Source organism: Coloeus monedula (assembly GCF_965178545.1).
Source record: "Coloeus monedula genome assembly, chromosome: 4".
NCBI classification, from domain to species: Eukaryota; Metazoa; Chordata; class Aves; order Passeriformes; family Corvidae; genus Coloeus; species Coloeus monedula.
The window spans coordinates 29,531,880-29,551,422 of NC_138784.1; the positions used below are offsets into that span (position 1 = coordinate 29,531,880).

A 19,543-nucleotide genomic window follows, 5' to 3' on the forward strand; every position below is an offset into this window, starting at 1 on the left:
GCAGGAAGTGGTGGCTGTGTGAGGAACTGGGACACTACAGGTGTCACCTGTTCCATGATGCAGTAGTGATGTCATGCTGCAGCAAGATTTGTCACTGTGGGCTTTTGTGGAAATGCTAGAGCCACAGCCAGCAGGGCTACAACTCAAGAAAGCATATAAACTAACCCCTAAGTAAATTCCTATTCAATGAATCATTCTTCTCTTTAAACAAACCATTTGAAACCCGTGTGTTGTTGAAGCAAGGCCTAGTCATAAGCCACTCTGCAGTATCTTCTTCTCTGGCTTCATGGTTTCTTTGGCCTGAACACAGTGATTACATATCAGCAGTTTATGTAATGAGTATTCATAATTTTCTCCAAAGCTTTAAGACAGCTTTTCTTTATTCCATCAGACAGACATGTCCCACCTCTCTCCCAGTAGTGTGCTATAGCTTACATTGGCTGTTGCAAGTAGTGTGGCTCGGTGCATGAACGGTTTCATTTTCCTACATGTCTCTTACAGGATGCTGTTGTCAGTAAGGGGAGATAAGTTGCCAGATCCTCCTGTAGTTACCATTTTAGTAATCAGAATCCTTTCGATATCTCACGGTTTCAATTATAAGTGATGTTTGGTGGTTTTTTTTCTCCTAAGCTAAAATTTGTCAAACAGCATGTGCAAAAACCTGGCTATTGAGCTTCCTAGGTTTCACCAGATCCTGTCTGTCAGTGGACTGAAACAGTGTCCCATTTTGATTATACAGAACCCCAGCAACTTCATAAGATGCTGGTATAGTGCTTGGAAACTGTATCTATAAATACAGTTTCTAAGCACTATACCAGCATCTTATGAAGTTGTGTCCTGTGTGCCAGGAAAGATGTCTCTTTGTCAAAGGATCATGAATAAACTCCAAAGCACAAGTGGCCTCATAGGGAAGACTCTAGAACATAATGGTTTCCTACCAGATGATTGGCAGTTGGAGAGAGTCAAAATTCCAAATATCTGTATAAGATCACACATGGGGTTTATTAAATCTCTTTCTAAGACATTTCTGAAATACTTTGGCATGATCAACACAGATGTGAATCTAAACCCATACCTTTTATGGCTCTTTTAAATTTAATTCCTAAATTGATTGGATTTTTTTTTTTTAACAGAATATTATTGCTGAACATGAAATCCGTAACATTTCCTGTGCTGCACAAGACCCCGAAGACCTTTCTACGTTTGCGTACATCACTAAAGACTTGAAGACTAATCACCACTACTGCCACGTATTCACTGCGTTTGATGTGGTCAGTTTATAGAAGATACTTCATTTAATAGTTCTTTCTATTAGTAATAGTTATTTTGTTCTGTTAAAACATTTTCAGGATATATTAATGGTGATTAATGGAAGGCATCATTCATTTACCCCAGGAAAAGATTACTATGGGATAGAAAAAAGACGTTTCTGGAGAAGAGCAGAGATTTTCTTGGATATTTCCCATCTGAAATAACTCACCTCTGTCACCTCAGCTGTTGAGTGTAAACTTAGCGAGTAGCTTTTCATACAAGACTTGCCATGTAATTCTTATAACCTAAGGTATAAGCCTAAGCCTGAGCCTTCCAAAAAGTTTGTTAACAAGTATGTTTTGCCATCCATTCTAAAATCTCAGCACACACCAAAAGATTGCCTTTATTTTGAAAATAGCAAATTAATTATTTAATTCTTATTTCCTTGTTCTATAATTCTTGCCTACATATCTCAAAATGTTACTTCAGCAAAAGTCCTTAGAGCTCCTATTATGTTGGTGGAAAATTAGTAATTTCTTCCTACAGTTGTACTTTTCTGATGGGGATGCACAAAGTATTATTGTTTCAAGAAATCGTGAACACATATCAATTAATCAGTCATGCAGTTTTCAGCTAAATTTGGTGAAGTAAGTAGTGGCTAAATTTTTTATTACTTAGATTTATAGTCCAAAACTTACCCTTTGAGTTGTGAACAAGAGAAATTTCAGGTGCTGTTAAAACTTCAAAATTATTCAAGAAAAAATGTTTTAATATAATGTGTATGAATTCTTGAAACCTGCTTACATGAATATAAATAAGTTAAATCAAAAAACCAGGGGTGCCTGAACTGCAGCTTTTTATTTGGGACTGGGGAAATAGTTAACATTGCACAGCAATAGTGTGTGGGAGAACTTAAATAACAAGATGTACAGGTAGGCTAGAGGAATTTTAGCATTTTGATTGAGTGCTTTTGTTATTTAAATTCTCTGCTGACATTTTAGTATCCACAGGGAGTAGAAAAACTTTGAAATTGTGTTAAAAATAGATAGACAGTGATCAACAAGATGGTACATTACATAGGTTTTAGCGCTATGTGAACAACTGAAATTAGACTGAGTGAGTGAGGTTATTACTTCTCCTGGTCCATTTAAATTCTGCTTAATGGTTTTGGAGTACTGCAGTTTCATTTATAGGTTTAGTAATCAAGCAGAAACATAGACTCAGGTATTGCAGATGAAATTCATCTCCTTTCTTGGCAAGGGAAGAAAAGTAATCCAGGAATAATTACATTTTGCCCACTTCCTGTACCTTAAGAGGAGCATTTAATATCCCAAGCACTTTAAATGGCTATTTTAAGCAATACGGAAACTTTAATGTCTAACTGTCTTTACTTGGTTTTCTCCTACAACCTAATCCTCAGTGGGGTGTTACCTACTCAGATATCCTCTTTTTGTGTTGTTTTATTTCTCAGGAACCAGCATTTTTGATTCAAGTACAAGCTCTATAAAAACCAGCTAGATATTCAGAATGCAAGCATACTGTGAACTAAATTTTCTGTTTAAAGGCTAAGGTTCATGTTAACTTGATCTTCCTATTTGCTAATAAAAATAATTCTACCCATTTGCCAATGGGTAGAAGTACAATCATTTAAAAAAACCTGAAGTTTAAAATGGTAGAAATCCTCAATAAGGTGGAAGGTGTTTTAAACCATATATATTTTTGTAATGCGATATATTGCATATGTTATGAAAAAAAAATCACTGTCTTGGGTCCTTCAGTTTCTCAGGAAATGTGGGCAAGAATAATTTATTTGTAGATAGGGAAGTATTTTAGTGTAGTGACATGCAACCACAAGCATTACTGATACTATTTAGGAGTAACTGTACATTTAACTTGAGTACTCAGAGTTAAAATTCTATAATCAAAATTGCGAAACCATCAGACTTTATTACAGAATAGTGAAGGGGAAGAGGTTTGAGGGAAGAATAGGATTTATTGCTCAATATTTGAAATCCACTTCACTTTCATTCATTTACTGAGCAGCCTTTTATCTACAAGTGAAAGATTCCCTTTGGAGAAACAAACCATCAACACAGGTCCTATATCAATTTCTGGTTCAGGTATTGGACATATCCAAAGCAATATCTATCATTGCCCAATGCACCTATGAACAGACAACAAAAAAGTCAGTTAAAATTTAAGGAAACAAATAGCCATTTTAACAGGTTGGCTGAGTTAAAGCTGAAGAATCCTGACTCAGACTTCACTGGGGCTCTGAATTGTAGCATTGCCTGGCAAACAAGGCAGCTGACCTCATTCCTCACCTCCCAGAAATTGTTGCTTAAGGGTGTTGGCTTACTCACTTTCCTTCTGTGCCATACCAAGCAAGGAGCAGGACTGCAGCAGCTGGGAAGCACTGCAGGCCCTCCTCTCTAAGGAGCTTGATGGGGTGCTGGGAGAATCAGACTCTCCTACAGCAGCCAGGGGCTCTACAGCTTCCGTGCTAGGCGTCTGTCGGGGAGGGACACCTGTGTCCTTCCTTTTGTGCCACATGTAAAAGGTGTAAATAGTCTCCTCACTCCATCAGAAGAATCCCACTATGGATTTTGGTTTGGTTTTCCACCCCTCTCCTCAAGGGAGTCCTGCTCCTACCTCTCCAATATAGCCCCTGCATGAATCTGTACCAACTCTGGTCCTTATAATCCTCTCCCAGTACTACAGGTGGGAAATTCTTCAAACCAACCTTATTTACTTATGGGGATTTTTCAGATAATTTTTTAAAATTTTACAAGGTACAGTTCTAAAGCCCTCCTTGCCTCCATTTTCAGACTTCCCTTTGTCAAGGTTCTACCACAGTACACAATGTATGAATTTGCGTACAAGCTATGGTTCAGCTTGCTTTTCGAATATTAAACAGAACAGTGAATATTCTGTTTTATTTGCTATATTTCAAATATTTATTAACCAGAGAAACAGTTACATGTTTCTTACGGTTTTCAGGTCCCAGGCAGGCCTGTTTTTTTCATTTTACAGACCACAAAGGAAAAGAGATTATAGTGGCTTCATACAAGATGCAGGACTTAAACTAAAATTATGGCTCAGTATGGCAAACTTTCAGTCTGTCTCCACTCTTATCTCCCAAATTTTCAGGCCAGTCTCAGTGATCTTTTTGTATGCCACACTGGATGGTGTATTTTCTCACTCCTACTAGTATTGTAGCCTGCATATTCTCCAACAAGCCATTCCTACACCTTGTCCTGCTGATGTATTCCTTAGTAATAATAATATCCACTGCAGACAATCTCATCATGATATAGTGTGCTCTCTTACTGTCATGACAGCTGATTCTAAAGACATCTCTCTTTAGAATAATATTCTTATCCCACTGAAAAGCACACTCCATTTCAAATTATATTATTCTCGACATTTTTAACGACTATACTTTGTTGCTCTTAATTCCATAGCCAGAATTCTGCTAAAAAGCAGAGCACTTTATAACAGCCTCTTTAGCTTTGCTTTTATTATTCCACTGGCAAACTGCATCCTCAGTGTTTTTCAGTCCTGGCCAGTTTCCCTTGAAGTTAAAGGGGAGATAATTTGGAGACTACAGCTATCAAATCAGGCAGACATTCTTATTTAGGAAGCTATGAAACTTTGGCTGGCTTGCTGTTGTGACTGTAGTCATCAGAGAGCATGTCCCAGTGCAGGAGTATAATTGTTTTCTGTCTGACCTAACACAGGACAGAGCTAGCACCTTTATAAGAAGCTCTTCTAATGAGCTAAATATGTTGAATTTAGCCTATATTATCACAGTATATATGAGTGATAAAAGAGGAATGGAAATTCTTCAGGGAAATTTAAGTGTAGGGCATGAAATCAAATGCTTTTCCATTTAACTTTGTTTTAATGATTGAAGGGTGGCAAATAGTGTACTCCAAGTGCATGCATTGCTTTCTCACTTACTGCAAGCTTAACAGTTAGACTTGACTAGTAAAGGCATATCCCATTTGAAAAAGTATCAGAAACATGAGAATTTGAAGGGGTCACCTAGGTTCAAAGCAATGCAGAATTGCTTCCAACTATAGGCTGTGGAGGTTGAGGAAGGAGAGGGTAATGTCTGAATCACATCAAAGATTTATGAATTATTCTAAGGGGACTGTAGGACATCATATGGAGGCAAGCCAACAGGCTTGCCTTTGCTCTGCAGGGGTTCTAAACATTATTGCAGAGTTAGTAGCCCAGAAATAGGCTCTAGTAGGAGCCTAAAAATAGGCTCCAGTAGGAGCCTGAAAATAAATATACAAAAACAAACCCACAAACCTGAAGAAAAATTACCATAGGAATTCACTTGCCATTTAGATTAAGGTCAAATTTGAAACTCACAGCTGCTTTTTCATTGATGTAAAACTGTACATATAAATATGAAAAGGTATTTATAGCAACCCCTCTGATACCTCACTCATGCTTTATAAATCTTTCAACAAGTTTTTTTCCCCCATAAACAGAGGACTGGTTTTAGGCATAATAGCCTGACTTTTTTGGTTATGCCCACTAACCTCCCTTCCCCTTGCTTACAAGAGTGTTGTTACCCCAGCATTTGAGCTCAGTTTTACTTCTAGAAAACAAACCCATGAGGAGGTTTCCCCAGGACTTGCAGCACGCACCTGAAGCAGCGCACTGACCTGCACACATACCCAGCTGCACTGCATCTGTAAATCAGAGCACACACTTCCAGCACTGGCCTTCTGTCCTTTTGGAAGCATCACACCCATGCTGCAGCCTCTTCTTGTGCTGCTTGGTGAGAGCACAGAGCATCCCAAGGTATGTGCCCGGGGAAGCAGCACATCAGGCTGCCAGCTCTGGAGGATGACAGAACTTTCAGGAGTTCTGAAATAAAGAGAGGCCAAATATCACAGTGCAAGAAGGGCTGGATCCTGAGAACAGCAGATACAGGATGAGTTGGGAAGGTGGGAAGGTTAATGTACTTGTTCTAAAAAGAGATGGCACACAATCACCCACTCATGTTTTCATGTTTAGTGAGACGTTTTCAAGGGGTTTAGAAGTAATTACTTTCAATACAATAAATTACATTTAGATTGTTTTTAATCAGTGAGAAATCAAATGACAGATATAAACATTACCAAGACTGAGGAGCGTATTACCAGCGTGATTTTAATTATTTACATTACAAATCACTACCCCACTTCATGTATCTGACAATAATTCAACCTCACCTCAATTTTAACTGTTTCTGTTTTGTTCCAGAATTTAGCTTACGAAATCATTCTTACACTAGGACAAGCATTTGAGGTGGCCTATCAGCTTGCACTACAAGCACGAAAAGGGGGCCATTCTTCAACCCTCCCTGAAAGCTTTGAAAACAAACCCTCTAAACCTATTCCCAAACCACGTGTTAGTATTCGGAAGTCAGTGGTAAGTAGAAGGTAGTTATGCATGCAAAAAAATCCAAAATTCAGCTATACAGTTAAGAGTTTATATACTAGAAGCTGTAAAATAAAAATATCTCTTGAGTCAGAAATGCTCCATGTTGCCACCTTTGCTCATCAGCTGGCAGGGTTGTGTCACCACAGCACTGGCAGCCATTTCAAGCAACTGCTTATTTCAGATTCCTGCAGTTTAAGATGTTGCTTGGTTAGTCTCGTGTATATGTATCTTACAGTAATTACACAGCTTTAATTAATTCCATTTAATCAATGCATACCTCTCAAACTCTGCAGTTTCACAGACTTTCCTAATCTCCTATCACCCAACTTGTTTGGTATACGATCACGGCATATGTATCCTAATTAAATTACAAATCCACATCAATTCACAATTATCCTGTCAGACCAAGCAACTTCTTTTCTTTTCTTACCCTGTTTTTTTTCCTTTTTTTTTTTTTTTTTAATCTGGGATTCAATATACCTTTTCAGTATTGATCACAGACTCCTAAGAAACAAAGCTCATTGAAGCATATGTATTGATTGTCTTTAAAGTGCCCTCCTAAAGTGCAGAGATGACAGAGAAATATTCTTTTACAGTAGACCTTTTAAAAAATTATGAAAACTATCATAAATTAAGTGAGAACACAGGCACAGGGTGATTTGGGAGGGAAAGGAGAAAAATGACTGCACATTGTATCATATTCACTGACTATAAAGTGAGAACTGTACTCTATGACACTTAATTATTGGGTGAGAGTAAGGGGGGCGGGGGGGGAATGTATGACTGTACACTTTGTCATCCATTGCCACAGAATCTTCCTCCATAAAATTTTAAGTAGAAACATTTCCTGATGCCATCGTCTGTCTCATTAGCGAACAGACTTCTCAGGATGAAGTGTGGCTTTAATGAACTATGATACCCTATAGCTTGGGGGTAAACACAGCTCTGATCTCAACAGGAAGAAGAAGGCAGCCATGAGTACATGGGAGTGTAGACACCACCATACTTGCTGCTGTACGACTTTGTCAATTCAGGATTTGCCCTGTTAGTTTAAAGAAAACCCCTCTGCTCAAGCTGCCGTGCACGGAGATGGTAACCCGTCTGTATGTTTGCATTTGTCTTAAAGCAGATAGATCCATCCGAACAAAAGACTCTTGCGAATCTACCCTGGATTGTTGAACCTGGACAAGAGGCCAAAAGAGGCATTAATACCAAGTATGAAACTACAATTTTCTGATACAAAACTGTCCCCCTGTTCCTTGTTGTGCCTTGCACGCCAAGCAGTCACAGCACAGCCTTTCCTTTATGGCAACGTTTCAATCCAGCAGAGAGGAAGACTGCACTGTATGAGTGGCCTTGTAACAAAAAAGGCTGACAGTCATTTCTGGTGATGTTCTTCTTCCTGCAGCACTGACAGAAGAATGACATTATATGAAGACTTTTAAAATTACAGTCCACAAGAGGAGTGAGAAACCTTATTTTTCATGCAGTTCTCCCTTGTGACTCTGCCACAGTGCTTTCTTTGATTTCTTATTTTAGAATTCTACTTTTTAAAGAAAAAAAAACAAAAGGTCTCTAAACTAACACTAATGCTGCCTATCAGTAGAGTATTTGATTGGGTTTTTTATTTAAATCTTGGCAGTTTTTAATTGAAATAGAACCAGAATTAATAAATAGATTATTTGTGAAACCACTGAATTCATTAATAATTACTGTGTTGAATAAAGAACTCATTAAAGTGACAAGAAATTAGGCACCCTGATTTCTGTGTGCGCTGATTTTGTATGTAATCATTGATGTCCTTTGATCCTCTACAGAAATAAGAACCTCTTGCATTGTAGCAAAGGATCAGAGTTTTATGAATGGTTAGAAAAAGGTATTAATAATGCACAGAAAACATTTATTAGATATTTTTATGGAAGAGAAGTACTATAGGAAAACATATGAATATTTATGGAAGGAAGCCAGATTAAAGATGAGAAATATTGTTTATTTTAAAGTTAAGTAAATGACTGCTATTGCAGCATTATGAAAATTGTAAGAGTTGTAGCATCAGTGCACTGGATGTTCTGTGTGATAAGTCTGGAATGAAAGTGGAATGGTCATTCTACTACACCTACATATAGTTTATGCAGTTCAACATTGCTATAGCCATGAATTCTACTATTTTTAAAAAAATAATCTCAGTGGTTCTAAAAAAAGTCAAAACCATGGATTTTGCTATCAAGATTTCTGTCACAGAAAGCTTGTTTGGAAGAGCGTTGATAAAATTCTACTGCAAAACATTTTCTAAATAAAAACAGCAAGAAAAAGAAAAAAATTCCGAAGTAATAAAATTGTTTTCATGAAACAAAATAATTAAGCATTTGCTTAATATTTGGTTAAATAAGATTTACTTACTTTTTCTTTAAAGTGTTTTAATTTTTTTAATGTCTGTGGAGTATTTGTATAATACCATGATGTATATTTATGTAGAACTGAAATTATAACAGTAAAAATATCATTATAGGAGAAAAATGACATTTTAATGTATATTGTTCTATCCAGTCAAATTGTGAATCATTTTGAAGTTCATTATAGAGATATTGATAAATTGTGTGGTTGTCTTAATGTTTTTTTAATTATTATTTCATATCCAGCTGAGGTTTTTCAGTTAGAATCATCAGTTGGTATATTCCAAAAAATGGATAATTGAACTTGGTTTGAAACTGATAATTGTATATGGTTTAGTTAAACCTAATCATAGCGCTGAGTGATGACATCCTTTTAATACAGTATTCAATTTACTTGAACAAAATAGTTCCTTGTACATATTTTTGCTTATTCACTGTTGATATGTACTTAGTCAACTGACAGTAAAAAAAAAATAACACTAAAAATATGGTACCAAAAGGAAAATTGTATAGGAGAACAGTAAATAGTAGCCTCACTGCAACAAATACTTATGTAAATATGCTTGGGCTTCCAGTTATAAATTTTGTAATTTTGTCATTTATTTATATCCTATAAAAGCACACAAAATAAAAGGAAGTTGTACAGTCCCAGCTTTGTGTATCATTTTATCATTGCTAAGGGGAATCAGGGGCCTGATGCAAAGGATACTGAAATCAGTGGAAGATCCCCCCTCGCATTTCGTTAATTTCACTGGGCTTTGGATCTTGCACTGAGGAAACCTAGGAACTGCTGTGGAGGGAGTTTTGGTTTGCAATACAGATTTGGTTTACAGACGGTAAAAACATCACACTTTAAAGTCCTTAATTAACTGCTTCTTCCATGCTCTACTCAACTGCTGACTTCCCATATTTAATCACACCCTGTAAAGACTTGTGCAGGAGTTATGTTAAAACACATTCACTTCAGGCACGTAAAGTACAAATGAGCCAGGTTTTCAGGATATAAAACTGGGGCACCTCTTATGCAGCTGAGTGACCCCTAAAAGTAAAGGATGAGACAGGAGCTGCAGCAAACCTCTAAGCAGATGTAAAGGAAAGGTGTGAAACAACAGGAAGAACTGGCACCTTGCAGGAAGAATTTGATCTAGGTTCATCAAAGAGATGTCAAGAAGGTAAGGTGGCACAGTAAGCAGCTGAACTCATTTGGGAGAGATAATTGGGGCAAGAGAGACTGAAGATAACTAGCAGGACTGATGAAAGATGAGACAGATGAAAGACTGGTAGGGCAGAGAATTGAGTGTGAAGGTTTTGGGACACAGGAAGTGAACAACTGAAGCCCCCACAGCAGACATAAATTTGAACTGGAAGGAAAGAAAGATTTAACACACATAAGAGACTTATGTATTTGAAGAAACCTGGGATTTTAGAAGGAAACGTATCCATCACTACTAACCAATACTAGTGTAAGCCAGTTGGAGAGAAGTCCACGGAGTCTCCTCTAGCATGGGACAGTGGTTCAGCAGTCCTTTATTCAGATCCAAAGGGACTTCTACAAACTTGCACTAATCCAAAGGAGTTACCACTTGATCTTTTGTCTTCTTTGGTTGAAGTGACTTTTCATTTAAGGTCCTGGTATGCTGGAAGTGCATAGGCAGTAAGGAGATAATGGTCAGTCTTAAGAGTGAAGGTAGGGAAAAAGCCAGAGATCTCTGTAAGATCAGAAAGTCAGGAAAATTGCTATTCTTGACATCTAGGGTAAGAAGGAAGCAGAGGCATTCAAGGAGGGTAGATGAAGAAGCTGGAGCATTTGGATGCTGTAAAACCAAGAATTAATTCCAACGACTGCCTTAAAGTGGGAAGGTGGAGAATAGGCAAAAGAAGAGAGGCGATACAGAAGTAGATTGCATTTGACATGAGAAGGTAAGGAAATTGAAATCTAAATGAGGTGTGGGTGACAAAGGATTTTGAGAATTATATGAGTAGTGAGGTCTCTAATATGCTGTTGTGAATAGGTGTTTTAGGTTGCTCAAAGAATCACTGGCAAAGATATCAGCTAAAGCAGGTTTAATAAAAAAGTGAAGGTGTGATAAAGTTCATTGGCAAGGTTCACTTTACTGCTGAACTATGTCGTTGAAGCACACAGAAATAAAGCAGACTAAAATCTAAAATCTATCAAACTAAAATCAGTCTAACACTATGTGGAGATTGGAGATGGGAAAAAGTCAAGGATGGAAAAGTATAAGGATAAAAAGGAATGAGGGGGACCCTCCTACTGAGTCACAAAGTTCAGAGTAGACCCTCTTACCAAGCTTAGCTCCAGATTTGACCAATGGTTTAGGCCTAAAGTTTTCAACAGCTCTTAAACGCAACAGCACTTCATTGACAGCCTAACTTAAACAAGTTAAGATTGTTTAGAATGTACAATGAGCAGGACAGTAACTCAGAGGCATAACTTGCGTACATATTTAATCTACTTAAGAATTACAGAGACCAACACCCATAGCACATGTGTAGGACAGAGTTAATTCTCTCACCGTTGTTGAGAGGGCCAGAGCCTAGAGGCGTGTGGGTGTGGCTGGGTTGATATTCTAAACCACCCAGGTCATTGTGGGGGGACCTGGTTCCAGGTGGAAGAAAAGGTGAGCGTGCAGTGGAAATGGTGCCATTTTGTTTCTTTTTTCCGGAGCAAAACAGCGACCTTGGGATGGTGCGGATATGGAGTAGGGCAGCCAGTGCAAGCAAAGTGGCCAGTGCCATGCAGACCATCTGGCTTGGAGGGTTTGTCCATCATTGTTTCTCGTTGTCTTGGGCTTGGGGAAGGAGGACACCAGCTGTGGGAGTGTTCGCCATGTTGTCCTTTGTCTTGGGAAGAGCCGTGTAGCTGCTGGGCTGCAGTAACATCCACCATTTTGTCTTCATCTTGGTGGCCATACAGAACTGGAGGGGGGTGGTGAGCACCATTTTGTATGTAAATCACCTCTTTTATGCACTGTTGTTACAATTACTGTTTGCTGTTACTGTTTGTTTTCCTTATCTCATTGCTTTTTCTCTAGTAAATTGCTATCTCAACCCATAATATCTGCCTTTTTGTCCCTTTCTCACTGGAGGGGACTGGGGAGAAGGGAAGCAGCTGTTTGGTTTTAAACCATAACAATTTGCTGTAGTATATTCACACTTGGCAGACACACTCTAAAGGAGTATGGACACATACCTCTGAAAAATTCCCCTCGGGTTCAGTGAAGTACTCATACTGGATGCCTTTGCATCATTTCGAAGGGTGAAGAGTTGAGCCTTGGGGAGTGGGGGTAACAGGCCAGGCTCCATTGTTGGCTTTTGGCAGTGGTCCTACAAATAGAGTGCACTTGAGAATTTGCTCGCTCCGAGGAATGTCGTGCTCAGAGGGAATTGCTGGCTGCAGCCCTCTGTGGTCCAGGAGAGCTCAGAGGGTCTTACTTAGAACCACTGTTTATAGGGTTGCAAGAGAGTTTTCTTTTGTCACAGCAATTTTCCATCTTGGCCACAATTCAGGTCAGTAACTTTCTGTAAAAGTTCAATCATAAAAGTGGTGTTACACTTGCATTCTTATGCAGGCAAGAAAAATAGGTTTCCAAGACTGTTCGCTAAAAAGCAGGAGCTCATTAGCCAAAATAAGTTCCTGGGAGCACACAGTGTTTCTGATAAGCTCAAGGAGCTTAGCTGAGCTGTCATTCATCAAGGCCAAGGCCTAACAAGCATTTCTGAAATCATAGTGTGGGCCAGTGTGAGGGGGGGGATGCACCACCACATATGCACAGTAAAAGAGCTGCTGCTGGAACAAGGCTTAAAATTTGTCCTGACAAACAACAGGGAACTTCTGTGTTTGTGGAGTTAGAGGGTTTCCTAAAGCAGATGTTGATGTTGCATTTGAGACTGGATGCAATGACTCCTCCAAACTGGCCTGGTGTTTATTAAAAGCCAGAAGAGCCACTGCTGGCAGGAAGACAACATCTCCGGTTCTGGTATTCTACCAGGAAGTTTGTGAGAGGCTGCTTCACCTGCAGAACCACAAGGTGCACATGCATTGCAGTTTAAAGTCAACATCTCAGCATCAAAAACTGCCATGGCCATAAAATGGTAACCATTGGCAAGGGAATCATCAGGATGTGAAGAAGATTTGGAAAAGAAGCAGCATGCTAGACAACTAATGCACAGACAACTGTGAAATAGTTTATCTCCCTTTCTAGGTTAAAACAGGCAGTTTGTGCCACATGCAGGACTCTAATTTTGCCCTAGATTTCTTTCAATGTGTGCTGTTCAGCTGGCCTGCTTCACACTTAACTGGAAGATGATGTCTAAAATGTCATGAAGACAACAGTCTAGAAATAGTAACTTCAACTATCTCCAAAGTACCAGCCCAAAGAACAATTGACTCTGAAGGAACTGCGTGGCAGTGACAAGCATGTAAGTGAGAGACATGGCACAGGGATTAGAGACAATATTTAGTTGTGGGCACTTATCTAAGAAAATGGATATTTGTTATCTCATGTTAAAAGACCATCTGAAGAGAGTGGGAGAAAAAAAGGCTCTTAACTGGCTGGAAATCCTGGCAGGATTTTCAGCCTACTGGAAAGCATAGGGGGATAATGCTCAAGCTTCTACTGAAAAGCTCTGCAATTGTTCAGTGCTCTTCAGCTTCTTTAGGTGAACCAACTTCTTTGCTAAACCAGCAACCTGACTCTACTGCTATCAAGGCCACGCTGATTCTGGCTAACCATATGCTGGTTCTTGTTAACTTTCACACCTGATGACCTGAGCTAGACGGAGGCTGACCACAAGTCTCACTTGTGGCCAGAGTTCACACTGGATGTAGATTTTGTGGAACTGGTGGATGATTTCAGTCCTACTGATTAGACAGTCACACTTATCCTCATTACAAGCCTGAATGCAACCAGCCCAAACACCACTGTCCTGCTGAAGAGGCAGAAGAGGGAAAGCAGAGACATGGCCTATGGTCCTTGCCTTTCAGGAAGGCTGTGCTCCAAATGCATGAACGGGAAATCACATCTCCAGCAGGCTCCTGCTCTTGTAAAGACCACAAGCGAATTTTTCTTCAGTCCTTCTTAACCTTTATATAGTGCCACATCTTTCTTCCTTCTGTGGAAGTCAGGTACCCAGATATATTTAAGAATGTGGGTCTGGGTGAAGTGGTAACAAGTAGGCAAACAAAAATGCTATCAGTATGTAAATGAAACCAAATTCTCTCTCTCCTCTCTCTCTCCTGTCTTCTGCCACTCTGAGCTTAGATAGAAAAACTGCTTTTTCTATCAATCATAAAAGCTGTATTCAAAACACTTTACAACAACAATAAGGAAAGATGAAGCTTACTGGCAATATTCAAGAACTGCCCGGATGCAGGCCTGTGTCATGTGCTCTAGGATGACACTGCCTGAGCAGGGAGGTTGGACCCACTGTGGTCCCTACCAACATTACCCATTCTGTGATTCATACAGTTTCTATGTGTGATGAAGAAGTCTATCACAGATGTAACTTCATAAACTCACTTGATTGTAAGACACATGCCTTTTCATCTTTTTAAACATGACATTTCCTACTTTCAAATCATTAGAACTGCTCAAATTCTCCACACTATATAAAGCTAAAGTCATACTAATATTAAATCCTTAGGGGGAAAAAAGGAAAAGAAAAATAAAAATTTGTGCTCAGTGTGAAGGATAGGCCAATGCTTGAGAGAATGTGTTCAAATTTGAAGGCAGTATATTTGTTATCATATTTTCTAAACACATAACGGGAAGTCAGAAAGCCAGTGAGACAAAGGAAATGGAGATATGCTCCAATATAGAGAATACACAATGAGCATTAACTTTATCCTATAGTGACACCATGAGGAAAAAAAGAAATAGACCACACTAATTTAAAAAACGCATTAGATGCAGTGCAGTCTCCATTCTTGCACTTGTGATTATTGGATAATGATAATTGCTAGGCTGGAGAATGTCAGGCTTGGGTATGTCCTAAGCAAAAATATCCTAATGTATATAGCTGAGGCTAGCACTACTTCTTTCTTGAGTTTATGTTGCAAAGACTAATATTTTTTCTTTAATTTACCTTCCAGACAGTATGTAAGTCTATAAAAGTATCAGTGGTGGATTAAATTAACAATTCTGCATTGGAATTGAGTGAATCTACTGAAACATACAAGTGTCTGGGAATGCTGTGCATGAGGGGAAGTTAATATAAAAATATATTAGATCATTCACTGTGGCGTCATTTCTCTGTCACAGCCATTACATTTAACTCAGTTATACTTACACAAAACTTGAAGAGTTAACCAAGCTAAATACCTCAAGAACCTGGAAAATTGAACTGATTGTTAGTAGTAGTAGGGAAAAGAGACTATTAAGGTGCCAACATTATCCCCAGCCCCTGATGTGGCAGCAAAGCCCTTTGGTGAGAAGTACCTAAGTAATTCCAGCTGCTGATACATACAGCCTGCTCCATGGACTAAGAAAAAGACAGGAGGAAATATTCCTGCCAATCTGACTTTGGGGGTACCTGTTTCCCAGCCAGAAGTCTAGTCCTTGCAAGATGCAGTCTGCAAGGAAACAAAAATATGAGTATCTATTGCACCTGAAGATACAGATCACCTGTGTTCAATACTGCACATCCCAAAGCCAATCTCATAGGAAGGTGAAAAGACTTAAAGATCAAATTACACAGCACAAGAATGAAATTCTTCCTGATCTGCAGATGAGCAACAAAACCTCTGAATCCTTGTATTTCATTACAATCCCTCCTCTGGAGCAGACTTATGCAGACCTGAGTCAAGGAGCATTATCAGAGGGTCTCTGATGTTCCTGTCTGTACCTATTTTTAGGTGAGACATGGAAAGCAAGGAAATAAAGATCTTAGCTTTATAATAACCCATAACATTTGAAACACACAGAACATCTGACAGTATTTAAGCAGAAACAGAATGTTTTCCTGAGATGTTTGTTTAGACTCCATTTTGCATAGAGACATAGGAATTAAGAGCTAATTCTGTTGTTGTATATGATTCTACAAGATTGTTTTGAATCAAAATATGATGTGATAATAAATTAAATTACTTTAAGAAATCCAAAGTTCTTGTATTGACAATGATATGTTAAGAACAAAAATAAAAATCATAAACAAAACAGTTAGAAATCTGTCAGCAACATTTGCCAAAACCAGTCTCTCAAAAAACCACAGCAGTCAGTAATGCCTAGAAAAATTCTGTGGTGCTCAGAGTAGACTCTACTATTCCATATAACCTCAAATCTGCCATTCCACTGTCTGCCTCAGGACTGACTTCAGGTCAGTAGCTGCCTTGGTCACCTCTTTAAAAACACCAGAAATGCCATGGTTCAGAACTTTGTGGAAATTCCTCATTTTTTTAAGGTGCGATGAATTTTACCAGGTGTGGTTCAAAGGACTCTTCATCCCATCTATTGCGGACAAACGGCTGTTTATCATTTGGACTTGCTGATTTAAAGTTCTTTAGCTTGAACAAATGCATCTTTGCAACCTGTTCTGTTACGATTATCAATTTCCAATGCTGTATTTCCAACATCCTATTTCAAAACTGTGTCACTTTGATCAACGGAATAAGCTTCTTTTTCTAAGATTTCTTTTTTTAAAACATAGGTTTAATATTAATCTCTCATTTGCTTTGCTTATTGGTATTTCACTCCTTGGTGTAAAAACCCTTATCAGTTGCTCTTGTACTTCATAATTTGCACTCTAAAATATTATAAACATCATCTCTTAATGTATTTGTCTGTGTTGCACTGCAGCTTCTACACCTTTTGTAAAAGGATGTCATGTAAGATAACATCTCATTCAGTGGATTTGGTGGTGTGGTGGCTTTTTTCACATCTGTGGAACTGTGACTTCTTGGACCTCTTTCAAAGCTTTCCAGCTTTAACACATCCTACATTACATCTGTGCTCCCAACCATGTCAAAATTTATTTGCTGGAATGTTTCCAAATCTGTAACTCCCTGATCAAGGTAATACCCTGTTATACAAGGAATATGCAAGCAGAGTACAATCAATGACACCTGGAAAAGTGATAATTTTTTACACCTTGAAATTGGTTTTATAATAAAGATTTCATAAAGGTTTGCTTTTCAAGAATCTCTGCGCTGATCCAAAGCCAAATGTGTGGGTGTTTTTCATCTCACTGTAGTTGATTTAACTTGTAAGAGGAGACTTAACTTCCTTTCTATAGTTCCTCTCAATTACATAAACATTCCTGTGAGCCAGTCAGAAAGAGTTTATGACAGATTTAGAGCTGCTTGGTGATAATTTATGAGTACTTTATGTTGGCCTGATTACTGAAATGTTTGCTATATGGCTTCATTTGTTTAGTGTAACAAGAATCTGTTGGGGAAAAAAACAACTCTGAAAGGGAAGGATAGATTAAAGTACCCAGTTTTCAAACTCTACTCAGTCCTTAAGGAATGCCAGAATTATTTGAACATCCTATTCAACAAAGCCTCTAAAATCAACATAGAGAATGAAAAAGCAAAGTCCACGAATCTGCAAGAGAAAACCTTGTATTTCAAATGGTAAGTGAAAAGTGCTTAACTGCTAAAAGAAGTGCTGCTTCTGCCAGTCACCACAAAAACACCACCACTACAGTTACCTTGAATGTGCCGCTGCTGCTGGATTATCTGTGCTACTGATCTCTGACAGTGGTTGCTCAAACCTTGTCTTCACTTCCTGTGGGAAAGAATTTTTGCAGTCCTCCCCTTGGACTAAGTCCTTGGGTTACAATACCTAAACTGGCTGTTCTCACTTTGAAGTTCTGACTTTGTTTATGATCATTCCTTTCTTTTCCTTCAAGGAATCTCAGCAGCTATGAACAGTCAATTTATAAATAACAACAACAACAACTCTCATTTTCAATAGAAAAACCATTTTGTTAGAACTCAAATGTTGCACAAAACACATTCTAAACAGAAGCTCCAAGCCCTTTGCTTCTTGTCGTGGGTATTAATTCCAATGTAGACATCCAAACTATAAGATATTCTTTCTCACAAAAGCAAAGTTAAGACCTCTTGTATTTGGTTCTAACTGCTCAAAGTATTCACTTTGATCAAATTCTCATTTCCCAGATAGGTTCCTGCTTAACAAAACAAACACATAGGGAGATACATAACAATCCTAAAGTAACTTCTAACCCATCACAGAACTCAAAGAGCAAAATAAGTAAAGCAAAATGGAAGGGCAAGCTGCACGAGCTGGAGGCACTGTGGTTTAATTTTGAAAAGGAGGAGATGTAATTTGTATGCAAAATAAAAATAGATATAGGACGAATTATCATTTTCAAAGAACATGATCTTAATTTCCTAAATTTGTATTTTAGCAAAAAAACAGCTATATGATGCATAACACATAAATGTAACAGCTTGTTAAAGATCACTCTTTTTTTGCTATTACATGCTGAAAAAACCAGAATCCAGAACACAAACTGCGAAAATGTTCCATTCCACAGAACCACTTTGTGATAAAGAAAACAAGAATAGTGAAGCTCAACTTTGCTGCAACAAGTCTTCCCTTAACACTACCAATATGAGAACCCAGAGCAGTGGAACCCCTTATTTGAAGGAAGGTTGACATAAGTAATTAAGGACTAAATATGAGATATAAAGAGTAGTACAGGAGCTTGAGAAACTGCAACGTGTAAAGAGCTCACAGCTAGGAGAAGCTTAAGAGGAAAAATAGATCATAACTCAAGGAAGAGAGGTTTTTTTTCTATAGCCACCAGAAGTTTAACCCTTTGAAGAAAGATATTTCTGGGAAAAGGAGATAAAACAGTGAAATTGGTAGACTTACAGCTTATTGCCACCTACTGTGTTCCATATCTTTTTAACCTAATTTAAATTCTCAAGATATGCTATGAAGAAAATTCCAGGTCTCACGAAGTTCAGTTGAATTGTACCTATCTCTAGCAGGTATTCACTTTATATATAAGTGGCAGGTATTCACAATCTCATAGTGGAAAACAAACAATTCTTCCACAAGTTCAGCTTGGCCCCTCAACCATTCCTTTGAATTAATGTGTACCCTTAAGATCTTCCTCAAACCCAGTGCTTCAGACTATAGAAAACCAGCTGCTGAGTCAAAATAACAATTTAATAGCTCAATCCTTGATACTGTGGAAATAATTTTTTTAAAAGTAGTATCTGCTCTATAATTTTTGAAGTGCAAAAAACTACAACTCTTTGGCTTGGATAAATTGAGAGTTTAACATCCACAAGACATTAAAGCATCTCTTTAAATGTTTTGAAAATTCAGACACATTCAGGTGACCTTTTTTCATGCTATTGTTAAACATACACTCAAATAGAGGTAAAATCTAGGCAACATTTCTTCTGTTTAAACTCTTTTAAACTGTTCCTCCTCCTATTTACTAGTTCTGAAATTTAA

The 19,543-nt window shown here is 38.2% G+C and overlaps 1 protein-coding gene across 4 annotated transcripts in view; it reads left to right on the forward strand.

Moving 5' to 3' along the window:
* The window catches only part of ANKS1B (ankyrin repeat and sterile alpha motif domain containing 1B), a gene marked incomplete at both ends in the record, with an annotated part of 412,015 nt that extends 404,082 nt beyond the window's left edge, over positions 1-7,933 (forward strand). For all 4 annotated transcript variants that reach the window (XM_082280940.1, XM_082280941.1, XM_082280943.1 and 1 more), the window contains 3 exons: positions 1,134-1,271; positions 6,517-6,684; positions 7,823-7,933. In XM_082280940.1, the coding sequence (XP_082137066.1) occupies positions 1,134-1,271; positions 6,517-6,684; positions 7,823-7,933 (417 nt within the window). The remainder of the gene's footprint in view (positions 1-1,133; positions 1,272-6,516; positions 6,685-7,822) is intronic.
* Between the last annotated feature and the right edge of the window lie 11,610 nt (positions 7,934-19,543).